The sequence below is a fragment of the Beta vulgaris genome, chromosome 5, assembly GCF_026745355.1.
Source record: "Beta vulgaris subsp. vulgaris cultivar EL10 chromosome 5, EL10.2, whole genome shotgun sequence".
In the NCBI taxonomy this organism is placed as follows: Eukaryota; Viridiplantae; Streptophyta; class Magnoliopsida; order Caryophyllales; family Amaranthaceae; genus Beta; species Beta vulgaris.
The window spans coordinates 42875864-42891643 of record NC_079206.1 but is presented as its reverse complement, the minus strand read 5'-3'; the positions used below and the strand labels follow the sequence as shown (position 1 = coordinate 42891643).

The 15780-nt window shown below is 39.7% G+C and overlaps 1 protein-coding gene across 3 annotated transcripts; it reads right to left on the bottom strand.

Moving 5' to 3' along the window:
- Positions 1-578: 578 nt before the first annotated feature.
- On the bottom strand, positions 579-7139 carry LOC104893577 (hypothetical protein). Of its 3 annotated transcripts, XM_057395116.1 has the most exons (11): positions 6952-7138; positions 5476-5663; positions 3557-3652; positions 3335-3419; positions 3034-3155; positions 2490-2514; positions 2295-2378; positions 2157-2186; positions 1510-1615; positions 1353-1417; positions 591-1267 (listed from the first exon to the last, which is right to left on the bottom strand). In XM_057395116.1, exons 2-11 carry the CDS (start codon positions 5563-5565, stop codon positions 1263-1265), a joined length of 708 nt encoding a protein of 235 aa, XP_057251099.1. In that variant the 5' UTR covers positions 5566-5663; positions 6952-7138; the 3' UTR covers positions 591-1262. The 3 variants fall into 3 exon arrangements, with proteins under 3 accessions (XP_057251100.1, XP_057251099.1, XP_010678008.1); XM_057395117.1 differs by lacking the exon at positions 3557-3652 and having other exon boundaries at positions 579-1267; positions 6952-7139; XM_010679706.4 differs by lacking the exon at positions 6952-7138 and having other exon boundaries at positions 5476-5938.
- Between the last annotated feature and the right edge of the window lie 8641 nt (positions 7140-15780).

The following is a 15780-nucleotide window of genomic DNA, read 5'->3' as shown; positions in this document are numbered from 1 at the left end:
TACGAGTAACCTCATTCGTTCATAAAAGTAAACTGATTAGTATTCCTTTTGTAACAAAAGTAACCACACTTGTTTATAGGAGTAACGCCCTTTTATTGCTAAGAATAACCATATATTCATACAACTAACTCTATTTGCTCATAAGAGTAACTCAATTTGTTCATAAGGGTTTGTGCACAAGGGTCAATTTCAAAAGGTCATATCTCACATCGCACTTAATATTTTGGGAAGATTCAAGTTGAAGATTAAAATTTGGCTCGATAGTTTTTCAACTCCTGGTCAAAAGCTCGATTCCGATGAGAAACAAGTGAGATATGACCATTTGAAAATGACCTGACCCGATGAATTATCAAACATTATTAGACTTAATTAACCAAGTTTTTTAGTGCATCTAATATGAATATTTAAAAAAAACTTAATTAACCAAGTTTTTTAGTGCATCTAATATGAATATTTAAAAAAATTATAATATACGCTACAAAGCTCCCTCCAAAAGCTATTCAAACAATAATGGTCTCAAACAATATAAATCACTCTCTTCTCTATTGTTCTTTTAACATGGGACTACCCATAGGCCACAACGGCCCCAACACCTATGCTAAAAGATTGATTCAACGGTTTCAAGATTATAGAATGATTGTTATTAACAAATATGATCTGCCAACATCGTGCATTACATCATCTCATCTTATATTTTCCTCTAGTTTTCTTACTATAAAAATAAAATTATAAATATATAAAGTAGGAGAAATTTTGAAAAGTAAATTATTAAAAAAAAAAAAGTTCTCTTTACAAGTATGGAGAAGTGCCATATTGAATCAAAACGAACCCTATAGTATCAACATAGCTTAATTATACAGGTATGTGCCTTTAAAATACTTGCAATATTATTTGATCCGGCAAACTTATAGAAGTCATTGTGAATGCAAAGCTCAAAAAGAATCTGTTGCGAAGATTTAGTCTCACATTGAATCCTTAGACGTGAATGATATGGTTCTTCTATGTGCACCATGCACATTATATTCCAAATGAATACTTTTTATTTCTAATGAACATGCCCCATATTGTTAATAACATTCCCTGTAATTCGGTATTAGATCAAAGCATATCTGCATATGCATGAACAAAGAGTATTTTTTTTTATGAAAATCAAGTATACAATAATTGTTCTACCCCCGGCCCCTCCCCTCTTCCCTTGTCTTCTTCAAGTGTGTAAAAAATAGCTATATTTTATAAGTTTTAACCCTGCACTCTGGTTCTTCTCAACCTGGACATATGAGGAAAGAAAATCAAGGTTGCGAACCGCATTCTGATTAGAACACTGAACTCAAATGAAAGTTACAGTAGATTACCTGATGACAGGATTACGAGGCCTAAATACATTGATATACATAGAAACAGTATTGATATTATTCCCCTACAGTTGCAAATAGGTAAGGAATGATATTATAATGCAGAATTAAGTGATTACTAATTCGAAATTGATTGGTTTGATAAAAAGAGCTTTACCAAACGATACCCCATCCCACACCGTTGCAAAGGCAAGGACATTCTTCAGCGAACTTCTCTGCATCACTAGTGTGTTCCCTTCGGGAGATTAGATCACCGTATATATCTGTAGTTTACAAGTCCATCAAAAGCTGCACATCAGCTCTACATGAATTTTAAACGATCAAACCAATTTGTTTACACTCGCACAAGGAATATACTAATCCCTGTATTCCTAATTAATAGGCTACATTTGATTGAGGGCTATATTACTCCGGGGACTTCATTTCACAACTCATACATGGTTCTGAGACTTGGATACTAAAATCTTGCAAAATTTACATAGGATGCTCATGTCTAAGTTCTAACACTTGGACACTTACTCGCGTCTGAGCTGAGTCCGAGTAACAAAGATTGAGGGTAATTTTTTGTGAACCGGATTAAAATACACAACTGTCGTTTATTATTTGAATTTTTATTTTTTACCTCTTCCCCACACCAAAAGCAAGTCTTTTTTTGATATTCATTTGTAAGAGTGTCATTGACAAGTGTCATTAGAAATCCAAACTTTACTAAATTTAGAAAGCAGCTACTATTTGGGATGAAGTAAGATAGAAAGTGTCCCATTATTTAGGGACAAGGGTGGTAAGTTTTTTCCGTGGACATACCATAAATTGAGAACAAGCTGTTCATTATACCTGCAAATCAGACAGTAGATTCATAATGTGAAAAGGATTGATAGGGCTTCTTCATCCAGTGCATGAAACTGCCAGAAAACGAATTCAATTTAGATTGGAGAAAGTTACCAATGAACATAATCATATAGCGGAGGGCATGGATTTTTGTTGTTTCCTGCAGGACCCATATTACAGCAAGTAAAATAATGAACCCTGCAAAAACAATGGCTTATAAGACATTTTAATTTGCAAGTGCATGCTTCAGATTAGTTTACTGTCATAAATGTAAAAACCTCAAGACATGTTCTGATGTTCTGAACATACCGATACATAATCCACGTAGTGTCCACTGCAGAAATGAGAATAATTAGTAACCAATTCAAGTGTCATTTAGGGTGCATTCTCTTCATCTTGAAAATTAAGTTTCAGGTCTAATAAGTTCAGATAAGTACCAATACGTTCGCATAAGTTCAAATGGGTTCCAATATGTTTTAATAAGTTCAAACCCCTTATAAAAATAAGTTTCAATAGGTTCCAAAAAGTTCAGAAAAATAAGGTGAAGAGAACACACCCATCACATTGTTCAATATTTATCAAGATAAATGCCTAAATCTGCCTCTTCATAGAAATAGAAAATGAGGTTCTCACAGGAGAGCAAGCTTGGTAAGCAATATACAGTGCAGGACTTTGATCAACAATTTATAATGAGTCCATTAGATAATCAAACTACTAAATTTCTTTAACGTTCCATCAGACACTACAACAACCACCTTAACCTAATATTCGAAATCAAAATAAGGTACATTTACAGGCAGAATCTGAAACCCACAACTATCACTTTTCTTCATTGAAGTTAAATGTTACTCACATTTTTGGCAACAAAAAGAACGATAAATAGAGCAAGGGCTAAACATCCTGCAGCAATTCTCGCAGTCAAAAGATTTGTTGATGCAAGTATTAAAGCCATTCCCCAGAATGATGAGCCTAGATCTAGAAACAACAGGAAACATGATTCAATTTGCTTGCAGAATATCAATTGAGAACAATGAAACTGCCTAAATGAATGTTTGAAGCAATAAAACTCCATTAGAGGATCCCATGAGAACCCAATATCAAAAAGATCATGATTCTCATTAGTTAATTGTTTCAGGTTCTAGTAGTGCAATTACATCCAGCAGGTAAGATAAACCAATAGACACCACCACGTGTTGTCGTCATGCCACCTTCGTTTGCATGTACTTGCATCTCCTCTACCTGTACAACAAATCAAATAGATTTCAGCCAAGATTTTCACTGCAGAAAAACTAACCATTACATGCAGGGTTTAGAAGTACTTGATATGACACTAGAAAATGAGTACTTAATGAACACGTCGAGAGAATCAAACTCACATGGCCACAAGTAAGTTTGCAAGCAATAGCATGGCTTGCTTCATGAAGGAAAACAGTCACAAGCTTAAAAGGCATCAGTAAGACCGTTCTCCATAGCTGCAAAATTAACAAAACAAGAAGCATAAACTATCCCCGACTATTAGCTTTGATAAACCAAAACCTCCACTGCTTGCAAGGACATAAGACGTTCAACCAAAGACTGGAACAACCACGTTCACAAACTAGAATTAGCTGAATTCTTCAGAGACAACCCTTAGGCTTAATCTACCTTAAAAATGCAACTGAACTGAAATCTTCACGATTGTAAACTAAGATAGCGAAACTACCAACTACTATTACTTTTTGATAATAACTCTACCGTTAACCAAATCTCCTTTTATATCTCAAGTATCATTCAATGTAATAGCAGATAGGTCAAATTACCCTTTCACTGGTATATTGAAACACAACCTTGCTGAACATTACTTCACAAGTTTATAAAGTATTGAATTAGTCAAAATGCTACTTGTTGCATCTCGCTAAACACGCTCTTAGTCATAGATTCTCATTCTATTTCAAAGTGAATGAAGAGTTTAAGTGATGGTAGAAGACTAGAAGGATGATAAAGCATATAATCCAAGGACCGGGAATGGAAAGAGGAATTATACCCTCGGTTGGAGGCAATGCATTACCCTAGGGGGGTGGTAGTCTGGTAGATAACTCTTTACCCCTAGATTAAGGGTGATAGTTTCCCAATTCCTTCCTCACCTTTACACAATCACTACCTCATGCCACCTACGACCACCTCCATCTAGCTTATCTCCTTGTTTTTTCTTCTATTACCACCTTAGTTCATTACCATGAGTTCGAACATGCCCTAAATCCATCATCTTCTAGTAACACAAAAGTAATTATAACAAGGAAAAATTGTGAAATACTACCTATATATTATTTTTCACTACTTGAAAATAACTACCAAATATTTTTTTTATAAACACACAAAAACCTACTTTCAAGCTATTTAATCTGTTAGTTTTTTCCAGCCATTTTGGTAAACCACCTATAGATGCTTAAATTTCAATATTGTTCCGAGAGAACAATAGACATTATTTCACTTCCCAAAATGGTAGTCCCTCCGTTCCTTCTTATTCTTCCTATTTCGAATCTTAGCACTATTCAAAAGTTGAGAGAATATTCTAAATTATTTCCAGTATAAGTCAAGACATAATCATGTGGAGGGGAGTATTAATTTAGAAATTTATGTCTAAAACTACGCTTGGATCTGTACTATTGATGATTATTTATTGCTTAGTATTTCTACAGAAATTTTACTTTTAACTTCTCATATGCCACCAATGCTGAAATTCTTATTATATGAATTTCTTATTTCTTGTATGGTTCTATTCCAATCATTATATTCATTCACAGAAAAATGAGAAAATATGAAACAAAGTTCAACACTAGGCCGCACCAGTTGAATCTCCAAAGCCACACCTAGAGGCTAGACTATACCTCATTGAAATCCAAAGAGCCTCAATCAGTGTACTACGAAACGACAAAATAAAATTAATAAAAAACACAAATCAAGAAATCTTTCTAGCCAGGATTGAACTTTATGACGATTAAATTCAACCACCAACTTAAAAAATACTCCTACTAGTATTTTTTATATCACTGACAAGCATCAGCAAATATATACTGTATATAGTCCACCATAACACCTCATTCTTTTGTACATTTGCTACTATAATGTAGCAAACAACTCAAATTTATAATTCTAGATCCGTATTTCCAAATCAATACCATCAATCTCCAGGAAATAACTAACATAAGCAAAATAAAGAATAAAAATTATAATAAAGTAAAAATGAAATGGTGGGTTAAATTAAAACAAAAAAGACAAAGATAGAAGGATTGATGAAGAAAGGGGAAAAACATACCGCAAGAATGACAACAGTGCAAACAGCAGTTGTGGTTAAGAAAACAAGTTGTTCATGATTGCAACATCTCTTCAGCTCCCAATTTGCCATCTTTTTTGATGGATTTTTTTTATTTACTCTGTTGTGTAGTGAGTAACTGCTTATTCTTTAAAGTTTGAATCTTTCATAAATTGGGCATATAAATTTTAGGAAAAATTCACATAGATAATCCGAACTATGGCTAGTGTTTCAATATTAATCCCAATTATGGATTATTCTAGTATAATCCTAACTATTGAAGGACCTTCCTAAATTGAACCCTGATGACCTACAACCTGTTAAACAGGTTAAATTTTAAGATTTTCGTATTTTTCTTTTTTATTTCTTTCTCTCTTCCTTTCTGTTCTACTGACCATCACTTTCATCCATTGAAACACCACCGGTACACCCACTCACCCTATAAAACACCAACAGTACACCCACCCACCCTATAAAACACCACCACCAATCTGGAAATCATCCTATTCTTCCTGAAAACCACCACCATCAACCTCAAATCCAACCCCACCACCTCGAAAAACACTTCCGTTCACCTGAAAACTACCCCGACCCCTAGTCACATGCCCCCTCACAACCATTTATTCCCCTTCCTAACCCATACACTAACTCCACTATAGTATCATGCCAACAAACTCCGCCACCACCACCAAACCGGCACTCCTCCCCACTCTATCTCCTCCCTCGCGTCACCATCGGCACCACCAGAGACCTCCTCTCTTCTTCTTCTTTTTGTTTCTGAATGGGTTTGAATGGGTTTTGGGGTTGGGATTCGAATGGGTTTTCGGGGGTGGCTGGGGTTGCAATGATGTGGTTGTGGGGTTTGAATGGGTTTGACGGTGGGCGAGATTGGGGTTCGAATGGGTTCGACGGTGGGCTGGGTGGGGGTGCGATTTGACGGGATGGGGTGGCGGTTTGTGGGTTCGATGGGGGTGGGGTGGTTTGAAGGTGTGGTGCTGCGATTTGAAGGTGGAGGTGGTGCGATTTGAATGGGTGGGTTGTTTGGGGTTGATTTGGGTCGATTAGAGGTGGTGGTTCTGTGGGGTTATGGGTTCGATGGGGTGGGGTTGATTTGTAGGAGTGCGGCGGTAGGTGGTGGTTCTGATGGTGGTTAGGGGTTCGAAGGGTGTGCGGTGCGTGGTGTCGGCGGTGTGGTTGGTGTTGCGGTGGTGGTGTGTGCTGGTGGTGTTGGTGCGTGGGGTTGGTATGTGATGCTGGTGCGTGGTGCAGTGGTTATTATCTTTCAAAAAAATTATAGGAACCAATGTATGCAAGACACATGCCTTAAGTAACTTGCTTAACCGGTTTCTTCAGGTTACAGCTCATTAGGAGAAGATACCCCATATAGTTAGGATTATACTAGAATAATCCATAATTGGGATTAATATGGGAAGATTGCCAATAGTTCGGATTATTCATGTGAATTTTTCCTAAATTTTATTAGTAGGAGTATAAAACTTGGGGACTGAGGTGGAGAAGCTACGAATAAAATATGGAATATGGAGAAGGTGACATTAGATTGCAACAGGTACCAATGGTCAATGGATGCTTCCTGCCCATTTCTCTGTGTTTTTCTCTCTTTCAACTTAAGCGGGAGAAGAGAAAAACTCAAATGAGAGAAAGAAGTAATAAGGTGTAATGCCTATTTAAGTAACTGACGCACTAATTGAAATTTTTTCCCAATCTTTTTTTTTTTCCTATTCTATGTGAACTTTTTTTCTTATTTTTTCTCATTAACCTTTTTTTTTCTTTTTTTTTCTTTTTTATTTTTTTTTATTTTTTATGCCTACAATCTCAAACCACTCTTTTTTTTTATTTTTTTTTATTTTATTTAATGGACTATGGTTGAGAGAGTTTTAAGGTAAAAAGAGTGGTTTGAGATTGTAGGCATATCTAATTAAAAAAAAAAAAAAGATTGTAGGCATATTTTTATAGTTTATGTAGTGTGAGCGTGAATTTGACTATCTCATTTAAAGATTTTAGTTTTCAAAAATATTTTAAAATCGCCAACAAGTCTTTAAAAGAAAACTTATAAACCTAATTGGATATTGAGAAACTATAAAGATAGTTAGTGATTTATTCAATGTAGATTTCCCCGTCATAACTTTATGATTGGTTAATAATGAACCAAAAGTTGAGTTTGGGGGTGTGAGTACAAACATGATCATGAATCATGTTCGCCCATTGCTCACATCTACATAACATGATTCATAGACTAGTTTTATGCAATTGAACAACCTAATACTTCCTCCGTTTTTTATTAGATGTTACACTTTTCAAATCACGGACTCCTAGGTAATTTTTGGAGAGGAGAGAGATAGAGAGAATGAAAAACAAAAGGGTCCCATGTGAACATGTGATAGGAGAGAGATAGAGAGAAGTTATTACCCAAAATAAAAGTGTAACATCTAATTTAAAACTTCCTAAAATAGAAAGTGTAACATCTAAAAAAAACGGAGGAAGTATTTGATTTCAACACCCTAAAAAGATTAATGTATGTTGGTTTATTAAAAATGCAAAAAGAAAAAACTAACTTTTTAGTGATATGTTTATTCATCAGCAATCAAATTATTGGGGTTCTAAAATCAATCGTCCACATTATCTGAGTTTATTGTTGGAACATTACTTCGGTCTTTGATTAGCAATAATAAGCATGTGAGGTGATGAAAGCAATAAACATAAAAACATGAAATATGTACAAAAATATTAAAGACGAGATTAGGAAGTAGAATATAGAAGAGACATGAATTTGTTTAAAGATCTACATCATAAAAAAATATGTTAGTAACTTCAAACAAATAAATATGTAAAGAAAGATTAAAGACCCAAAGGAATATACCTGTGTCGCATGGGTCGTAGATTATAACAACATTCGAGAGGAGCAATCATGGAGCTTGCAACGAAATTAACAGAGATTGAGAAAGTATGCAAGTGTTTGAGGTGTTTGAGAGTTATATACTTGGAGTATGTGAGGTGAAATATCCATGTGAAAGTGTAGACACATAATTGTGTCTCTCTATATGAGTACCCAATGATGATATTGTTACTTTAGGGAACACTATAAAGGAGGGGTGAATTGTAGTGAGAATTACTATTCAAAACTTTTAACTTTGATTATGGAATTTATAACTTTAAATGCAATAGGAACTTAAAGCATGCAAGAGAGATTTAGCGAGGAAACTCCTTATCTCAATATAAGGAGAAAAACCTCGACCCATTAGGGATTTTCAACTCTTTTACTATAACAGAGGAGCACCTAGTTACAATCTATTATAGACTCCACGACTCAAGCTCCATTAGGAACTTAGCTACCCACAATGATAACTTTATCATTGTCCTACTCTCTCTCTCTGTCTCTTAATACTTGACTTAACTCAAAGCCTTGCAAGAGTTTGCACAACTTTTTTTTTCCCCAATTACAACTCTGTAAAAAGAAAAACTCTAGTGTTTAGAAGATTAAGCAAAGTATTAGGAACTCGAAACTGACAAGGAAACTTATGGATTTTCTTAACAATTTTTTCAGAGTGGGTCAAGCACCGAAGCAAGGGGTACGTGAAGGACTTCTTATATAGCTGATTATCGAGCTATTGTCTCCTTCTCTTCTTGGCTTCTAGCTTATTTTTGGGTAGCATGTCATCCCTAGGTCGGCCAATATCCTTCCCATCCAAGTGGCGCTCTTGTCCAAGGTCGATACCCCTCTGTTATGTTGGGCGTCTTTAGCACTTCCCACATTATGGGTCGAGGTGTTAGGTCCTCGATCGAGCTAGCCATTCTAGACAACGCATTTGCTTGCTAATTTTTTGATCGAGGGATGTGAGTGATGTTAAAGCTTGTTATATCTGATACCTCTTGCTTTACCCTCATGAGGTACATCTTTATGTTGTCTTCTTTAGTCTTGAACTCCCCTATGACCTATCCCACAATGAGTTGGGAGTCCCATTGAGCTTTGATTTTTTGAGCCTGACCGTTTTTCACAGCTGAATGCCAAGTAGCAAGGCCTCGTACTCGACTTCGTTGTCGATGCAGTGAAGTCGAATTTGACAGCATACTCAGTTATATTCTTCTAGGGATCGACGACCAGCAATCCAACGCTGCACTCGGCCTTTGATGATGACTCATCAACAAACAATTTCGAGGTACCTTCTTCATTTCGCTCGGGTTTTGAAGTACATTCGACTATGAAGTCTGCCAGGGATTGTGCTTTTAATAGCTCGAAGGAGCTCGAATTCCATCCTGTAGTCAAATAGTTGGTTGGCACAGTCATCAACTCGACTAGATTGATTCTTTCCTTCAATAACCTTTCGGAGAGGTTGACTTGTAAGAATTTTGATTGGATGAGCCTGGAAATAGGGCTTGAGCCTTCGTGTCACCATGACCAGCGCAAACATCATTTTCTCAATAGGGAGATATTTTGCTTCTGCACCTTCCAAGGCGTGGCTCAAAAAATAGACTAGGCGTTGATATTTTTCTCGTTCAACAATAAGGAAATTGCTGAGGGCATTCTCCAAGACGGCCAGATATATGAATAGCATCTCCCCCCGGAAGAAGGTGACGAGCTTTAGGAGGCTGGCTAGATGCTCTTTTAGCTAGTGCAAGGTGTCTTCCACCGCGTTGTCCCGGTGGAAAGGTAGTATGTTTCAGTGTCTTGAAAAAGTGTAAGCTTTTGTTAGTAGAGATCGAGAGGAAGCGGCCGAGGGTTGCCTTACAACAAGTTAGGTGTTGTACTTCTTTGACAATTCGAGGGATTTTCATCTCAATGACATCCCGAACTTTGTATGGCATCCACTTCTTTTAATAATTTTATTTTCGGATTTTCATTAATCAGGCTAAAGCCAAATCATCGGTTACAGACAGAATAAAGCGTTGATCAATAAGTAAGGCTACAATACAGACTTGGACTACCAAAGGCAAACATGAGCAAAAAGTCATAAGGGAACATTATACTCTTTCTAACTCTTCAAAGCCATACAACGAATTTGTCTCTTCTACTCAAGCCTTTCTTGGCTAATGAGTCTACTATCATATTTTTACCTCGTCCCATATATGAATTCGAGACTCCAGTTTTAGCTTTTGTTGATTTGCGAATGAAGTTTAGGATAAAACAGGTTCCATGGGCCTTTATTCACTGAGTTACACCAATTGAAGGCGTTCAATGAGTCTGAGTCAATGATAACGTGGGAGCCATTAAACCGCTCAGAGCTTGAAGTAACTTTTACCCAATGAATAGCTAACAATGCCGCGTTATTAATCTCCATGAATGCCATTCGATTCAAGAACATACATATGAAGTTGCCACAATGATCTCTAAGGACTCCACCAATGAAGGAGCATAATAAGGAGGGGCTAACCGAAGCATCTACATTGCACTTTAAAGAGCATTGAGGAGGGGGGAGCCAATGAATCACTACATTAATGGAGGGTCGAGCTTTGGAGAAGGCGGGAAACACGTACCACATAAGGCATGAAGGGTTCCTTAGAATGCCACCCGATTTATAGGAGAAAGGGTCACCCCACCCTTTTATCCACCAACTCATTCGTAATAGAATTAGGTCTTAAGTTTGGGATAAAGAGCAAGATTTACCTTCAAAAATCCTTATGTTTCTTTCATTCCGTAGAGACCACAAAATGATGAAGAACACAACTTGCCAAACCTTCTTAAAGAAGCTGCCCTTTCGAGGGAGGAGCCATTATCATAGACCTCCCATGTTGAGGAAGGAAAGGTCCAAGATAGATCCCATAAGGCGAGCCACCAAATGCCATAATTTTTGAGTGAAAGGACAATGTAAGAAGAGATGGTTAATGTCCTCAAAACTATTGTTGTTGCAGAGAACACAAGAAATTTTCGAGTCCTGAATGATATTCATACGCGAAAGCCTAGCTTTTGTGTTTATTCGACCAAGCAATACGAACCAAACGAAAATTTCAATTCGGAAGGGAACTAAACCTTTCCATTGTCCCTTAATGATATCAAAATTGGCGCTTTTATCAATATTGGCCAATTTGGAGGAGAATGATTTAACCGAGAAAGTGACAGTTTTTGAAGGGGTCCAAACCCATTTATCAGTTTTCGATTCCCCGCTTATCCACCAAGTAACCGAGGCATTTCTCTCCTCAAATGACTAAGACACACTTCTTCGGGTTAACCTTCATGTTGTGGGCGCGTAAGGTGGATAAAGTATCTCTCAAGTCTAATGTGTGATCTTGTTTCTTGCTCTTGACAATCATGTCATCAACATATACTTCAACGTCTTTTCCGGTCTTGTGTTTGAACATTTCGTTAACAAAGCGTTGGTAGGAGTGTCCAGCGTTCTTTAAGCCGAATAACATAACTTTATAGCAACATATATCACGAAAGTCGTGATGAAGGCAATATGGACTTGATCTTCCTTAGCCACGGGGATTTGATGATACCCTACATTGGCGTCCATAAAGCTGAAGAGTGCATGGCCTGCGGTCCAGTCTACCAATCTATCGATCTTGGGCAAGGGAAAGTCGCCCTTCAAACAGGCCTCGTTCAAGTATGTGAAGTCGATGCAAATCCTCCAAGTGTCGGATGCCTTTTAAACCAATACTAAGTTGGCCAACCGTTCAGTATATTGGCTTTCCTTTATGAATTCTGCCTCCTGTAAATCCTTCACTTCTTTAGCGACGACTTTACTTCTCTCGACCCCCTGGTGCCGCAGTTTATGTTTTACCGGGTGGTGTCCCCTCTGACACCATGATGTAGGTGTCTATATCAGGCATCTCGTCGACGTTATAAGTAAAGACATCTCTAAATTATTTGACAACAACGATGAGTTGTGACCTGACATTGTCGGGTACTTTTTTCGCAATGCGTATTGTCCTTCCTTTCTCTTTAGTCGATGTAGATATCTTCGTCTCCATCCACCGGACGAGGCCTTTTGTATCACTTTGGGTTCTTAAGAACGTAAAGCCCATGACGGGGAGAGGCTTTTCACATAATATTATCTTGAAGTGCTCTAGTCACCGAACAGCTGGACAACCTTTCCATCGTCTGCCTGAAACTGGAGTAGGTGTTGGTTAGTGGATATTGCAGCTTTCACTTGATTGAGAATGGGTCATCTAATGATAACATTGTAAGGAATATCGACATTGACGATCAGGAAGTCGACAAGAACACTCATGTGTTTCCCTTTTTCTAACATCCGGACTGGTAGCCTTATTGACCCTAGCATCTACAATGATTGTCTGCCAAACCCGACGAGCGGCTGGTTGATGGTGTGAGATCACTAGCTTGGTACTTTAGCTTCTTGAGACAATCCATGGTCTTGATGTCGGCGGAGCTTCCATTATCAATTAGCACTCGCCCTACTCGCAAATTAATAATCTTGAGTTCGACGACTAATTGGTCGTTGTGAGGGGTTTGTCTAGGTCGATGGATGTCCTTGAATGTCATAGTGGGGAGTACCACAGAGGTTGTCATATTAGTTGTGACCTGTGTTTGAGGGTGTAGAGGTGTTTCTTTCTAGAGCGGCCAGTTAGGCCACCCGAAGTGTATCCTCCAGCTATGACATTAACAAACCCTTCTGTTTCATCACTCGACTCTTTTTCTCTTCAAGGTTCTTTCTTCTTCTGCGCCATATTCTCTAAATATCAATATAACTTTCCTTCATCTGCTAACTTGTCCAATGCTCTCTTAAGCTCTCGACAATTACGGGTGGTGTGTCCGCAATCGTGGTGGTACTCGCACCAAAGTTTTTTTTGAGCGGAAAAGGTAGGCCATAATATTAAGATACCAAATTCAGAGAGTCCGACACAATCAATCCGAGATCCAACTAGGACCTCCTACAAGCCAAACCTCATCACTAAAACTCGAGGTAGCCCATTTAGCAAGTCCGAGATCCAACTAGGACCTCCTACAAGCCAAAGTTTTTTGTCCCTTTGATTAATAGATGTCACCAAAGTTTGCGATTTGTAATTGCCTCTGGGTCGCCTTTGGGTACACCATCACCCCACCGATTGAAGAAGACTATAATTGTTGTTGTTTCGGGTAAACTTGTATTATGTGGGATGGATCGAGATTAAGATTAATGAGGACCGGATGCTCGAAGATTGATGGGAGACCTGCACAAGACGAGAGTTAGACTACCCCGGGGGTGGATCCGGGATCGCCCCTCCGACAATCAATTCAGTTGATGTGTATTGATTGGGATCTGAGAAGTAGTTTGTCTAGAAGTTATTACCTTAATAAATGGGAATCTGCTCCATATTTATAGGTGTTGACATATGTGAAACATGTCCTTGCAAGGCTGGCGCAGGATTTAAGACGGTGGGTCCCACTGAGGGCTTGCCATGCTGTCAGAGGGCTTTGGAACATGTGGTGGCCCACTAAGGCTAATGGGCCCAAACATTAGCCCCACGCGAAACATGTGGAAGAGGCCACTTTCTGACGCCACGTGTTTTTCTGAAGTTACCAGAATACCCTCCGTGACTAGGTTCTCGGTCTATCTCGAGGGACTGAAGGACCTCACTCGAGGTCTCCTAGGGCCAATGAGCCTCAGGTAACTCAAGCAAGCGAAGGACCTCGGTCGAGGTTACCCAGGGGTTAATGATCCCCAAGTAACTCGAGGAAATGAGCAACCTCAATCGAGGTTACCCGGAGGCCAATGAGCCCCAGGTAACTCGAGGAAGTGAAGGACCTCGCTCGAGGTTACCCAGGAGCCTTGAGGTTACCTAGGAGCCAATGAGCCCCAGGTAACTCGAGGAAGTGAAGGACCTCGCTCGAGGTTACCTAGGGGCCAATGAGCCCCAGGTAACTCAGGGAAGTGAAGGACCTCGCTCGAGGTTTCCCAGGGGTCAATGAGCCCCAAGTAACTCGAGGAAGTGAGGGACCTCGCTCGAGGTTACACGGAGGCCAATAAGCCCCAGGTAAGTCGAGGAAGTGAGAGACCTCGCTCGAGGTTACCCAGGGGCCAATGAGCCCCAGGTAACTCGAGGAAGTGAAGGACCTCGCTCGAGGTTACCCAGGGGTCAATGAGCCCCAGGTAACTCGAGGAATTGATGGACCTCGCTCAAGGTTACCCGGAGACCAATGAGCCCCAGGTAACTCGAGGAAGTGAAGAACCTTGCTCGAGGTTACCAAGGGGCCAATGAGCCCCTGGTAACTCGAGGAAGTGAAGGACCTCGCTCGAGGTTACCCAGGGGCCAATGAGCCCTAGGTAACTCGAGGAAGTGAAGGACCTCGCTTGAGGTTACCCGGAGGCCAATAAGCCCCCGGCAACTCGAGGGGTATGACACTACAGCTCTTGACGGGTGTCGATCTCGATGACGGTAGTGGCTGAGATATCCTCCACTCGATCAGGGTGAAGTGGTTAAAATGAAGGTCTTTGGCATCCGTCCGAGCGCAAATTACCCGGGGAGTTAGGGCTCTGGCAAGGAGAGGTTTTCACGATGGAGCAGCTGTACTCCAACACTGGATTCAGCTGGACTTCAGTCAAGTTCTGGGGAGGTTGTGGAGACTGGTTACTTTGGGCCTATTGAGAGGCCCAATATTTAGTACTTTGAGGGGTTTCTGAGCCCGTCGGATGTTAACCGTCCTTTTCAGAATCTATGCAAACAAAGGTAAGTACTTTATTTTTTCTCATTGCAAGCTCTGATCCTTTTAGACCTCCCCCTCTTCTTCGCACGATCTCGAGAGCCCAAATAGTTGGTTGCTATACTTCGAGTCGGGGACGGATCTCGAGAGCACTCTTTGATTAAGGTACGATCTTATCCGTTTGCTTCATTGTTTAACTTTCTAATGGACTGTTCTAGAGCCCCCTGCTGAAGGATACTAGGGGCACCTCATCTAGCTCGGGGACCCCACCTCCCTTATTAGAACCCTTGCTCGATGGGATATTGATAGGAGGGGTCCTCGTTGTGTCCGTGGCCTTCAAGTGTCCTGATCCCACTCAGGTCTTCGATGCTCTACCGTACTCGAATGACGGTGCGTCTATAGTTTCTGACCGGGGGGGGGGGGGGGAAGGGAAGAGTTAAATAACCCCCCTCACTCTGTCACCATTCCTCGACCTCGAGCCATTAGGAGATACTTAGATGATCTTCTTGATAGCCAGGTTGTTCGAGTGATGGATGGAAGCAGTAAGGGCAACTCTCTTATCACGAGTACGAGTGGTCGAGATGAGGAAGATGTGATTCTGCCTCGGGGGATAGCTCATTTCCACCTTCGAGGGCCGTTTATGGACTTTCTTACGGGGAATCTCCGATTCCTCGAGAGCTCTTTCTTTATCAAACACCCCTACACCCTTTATA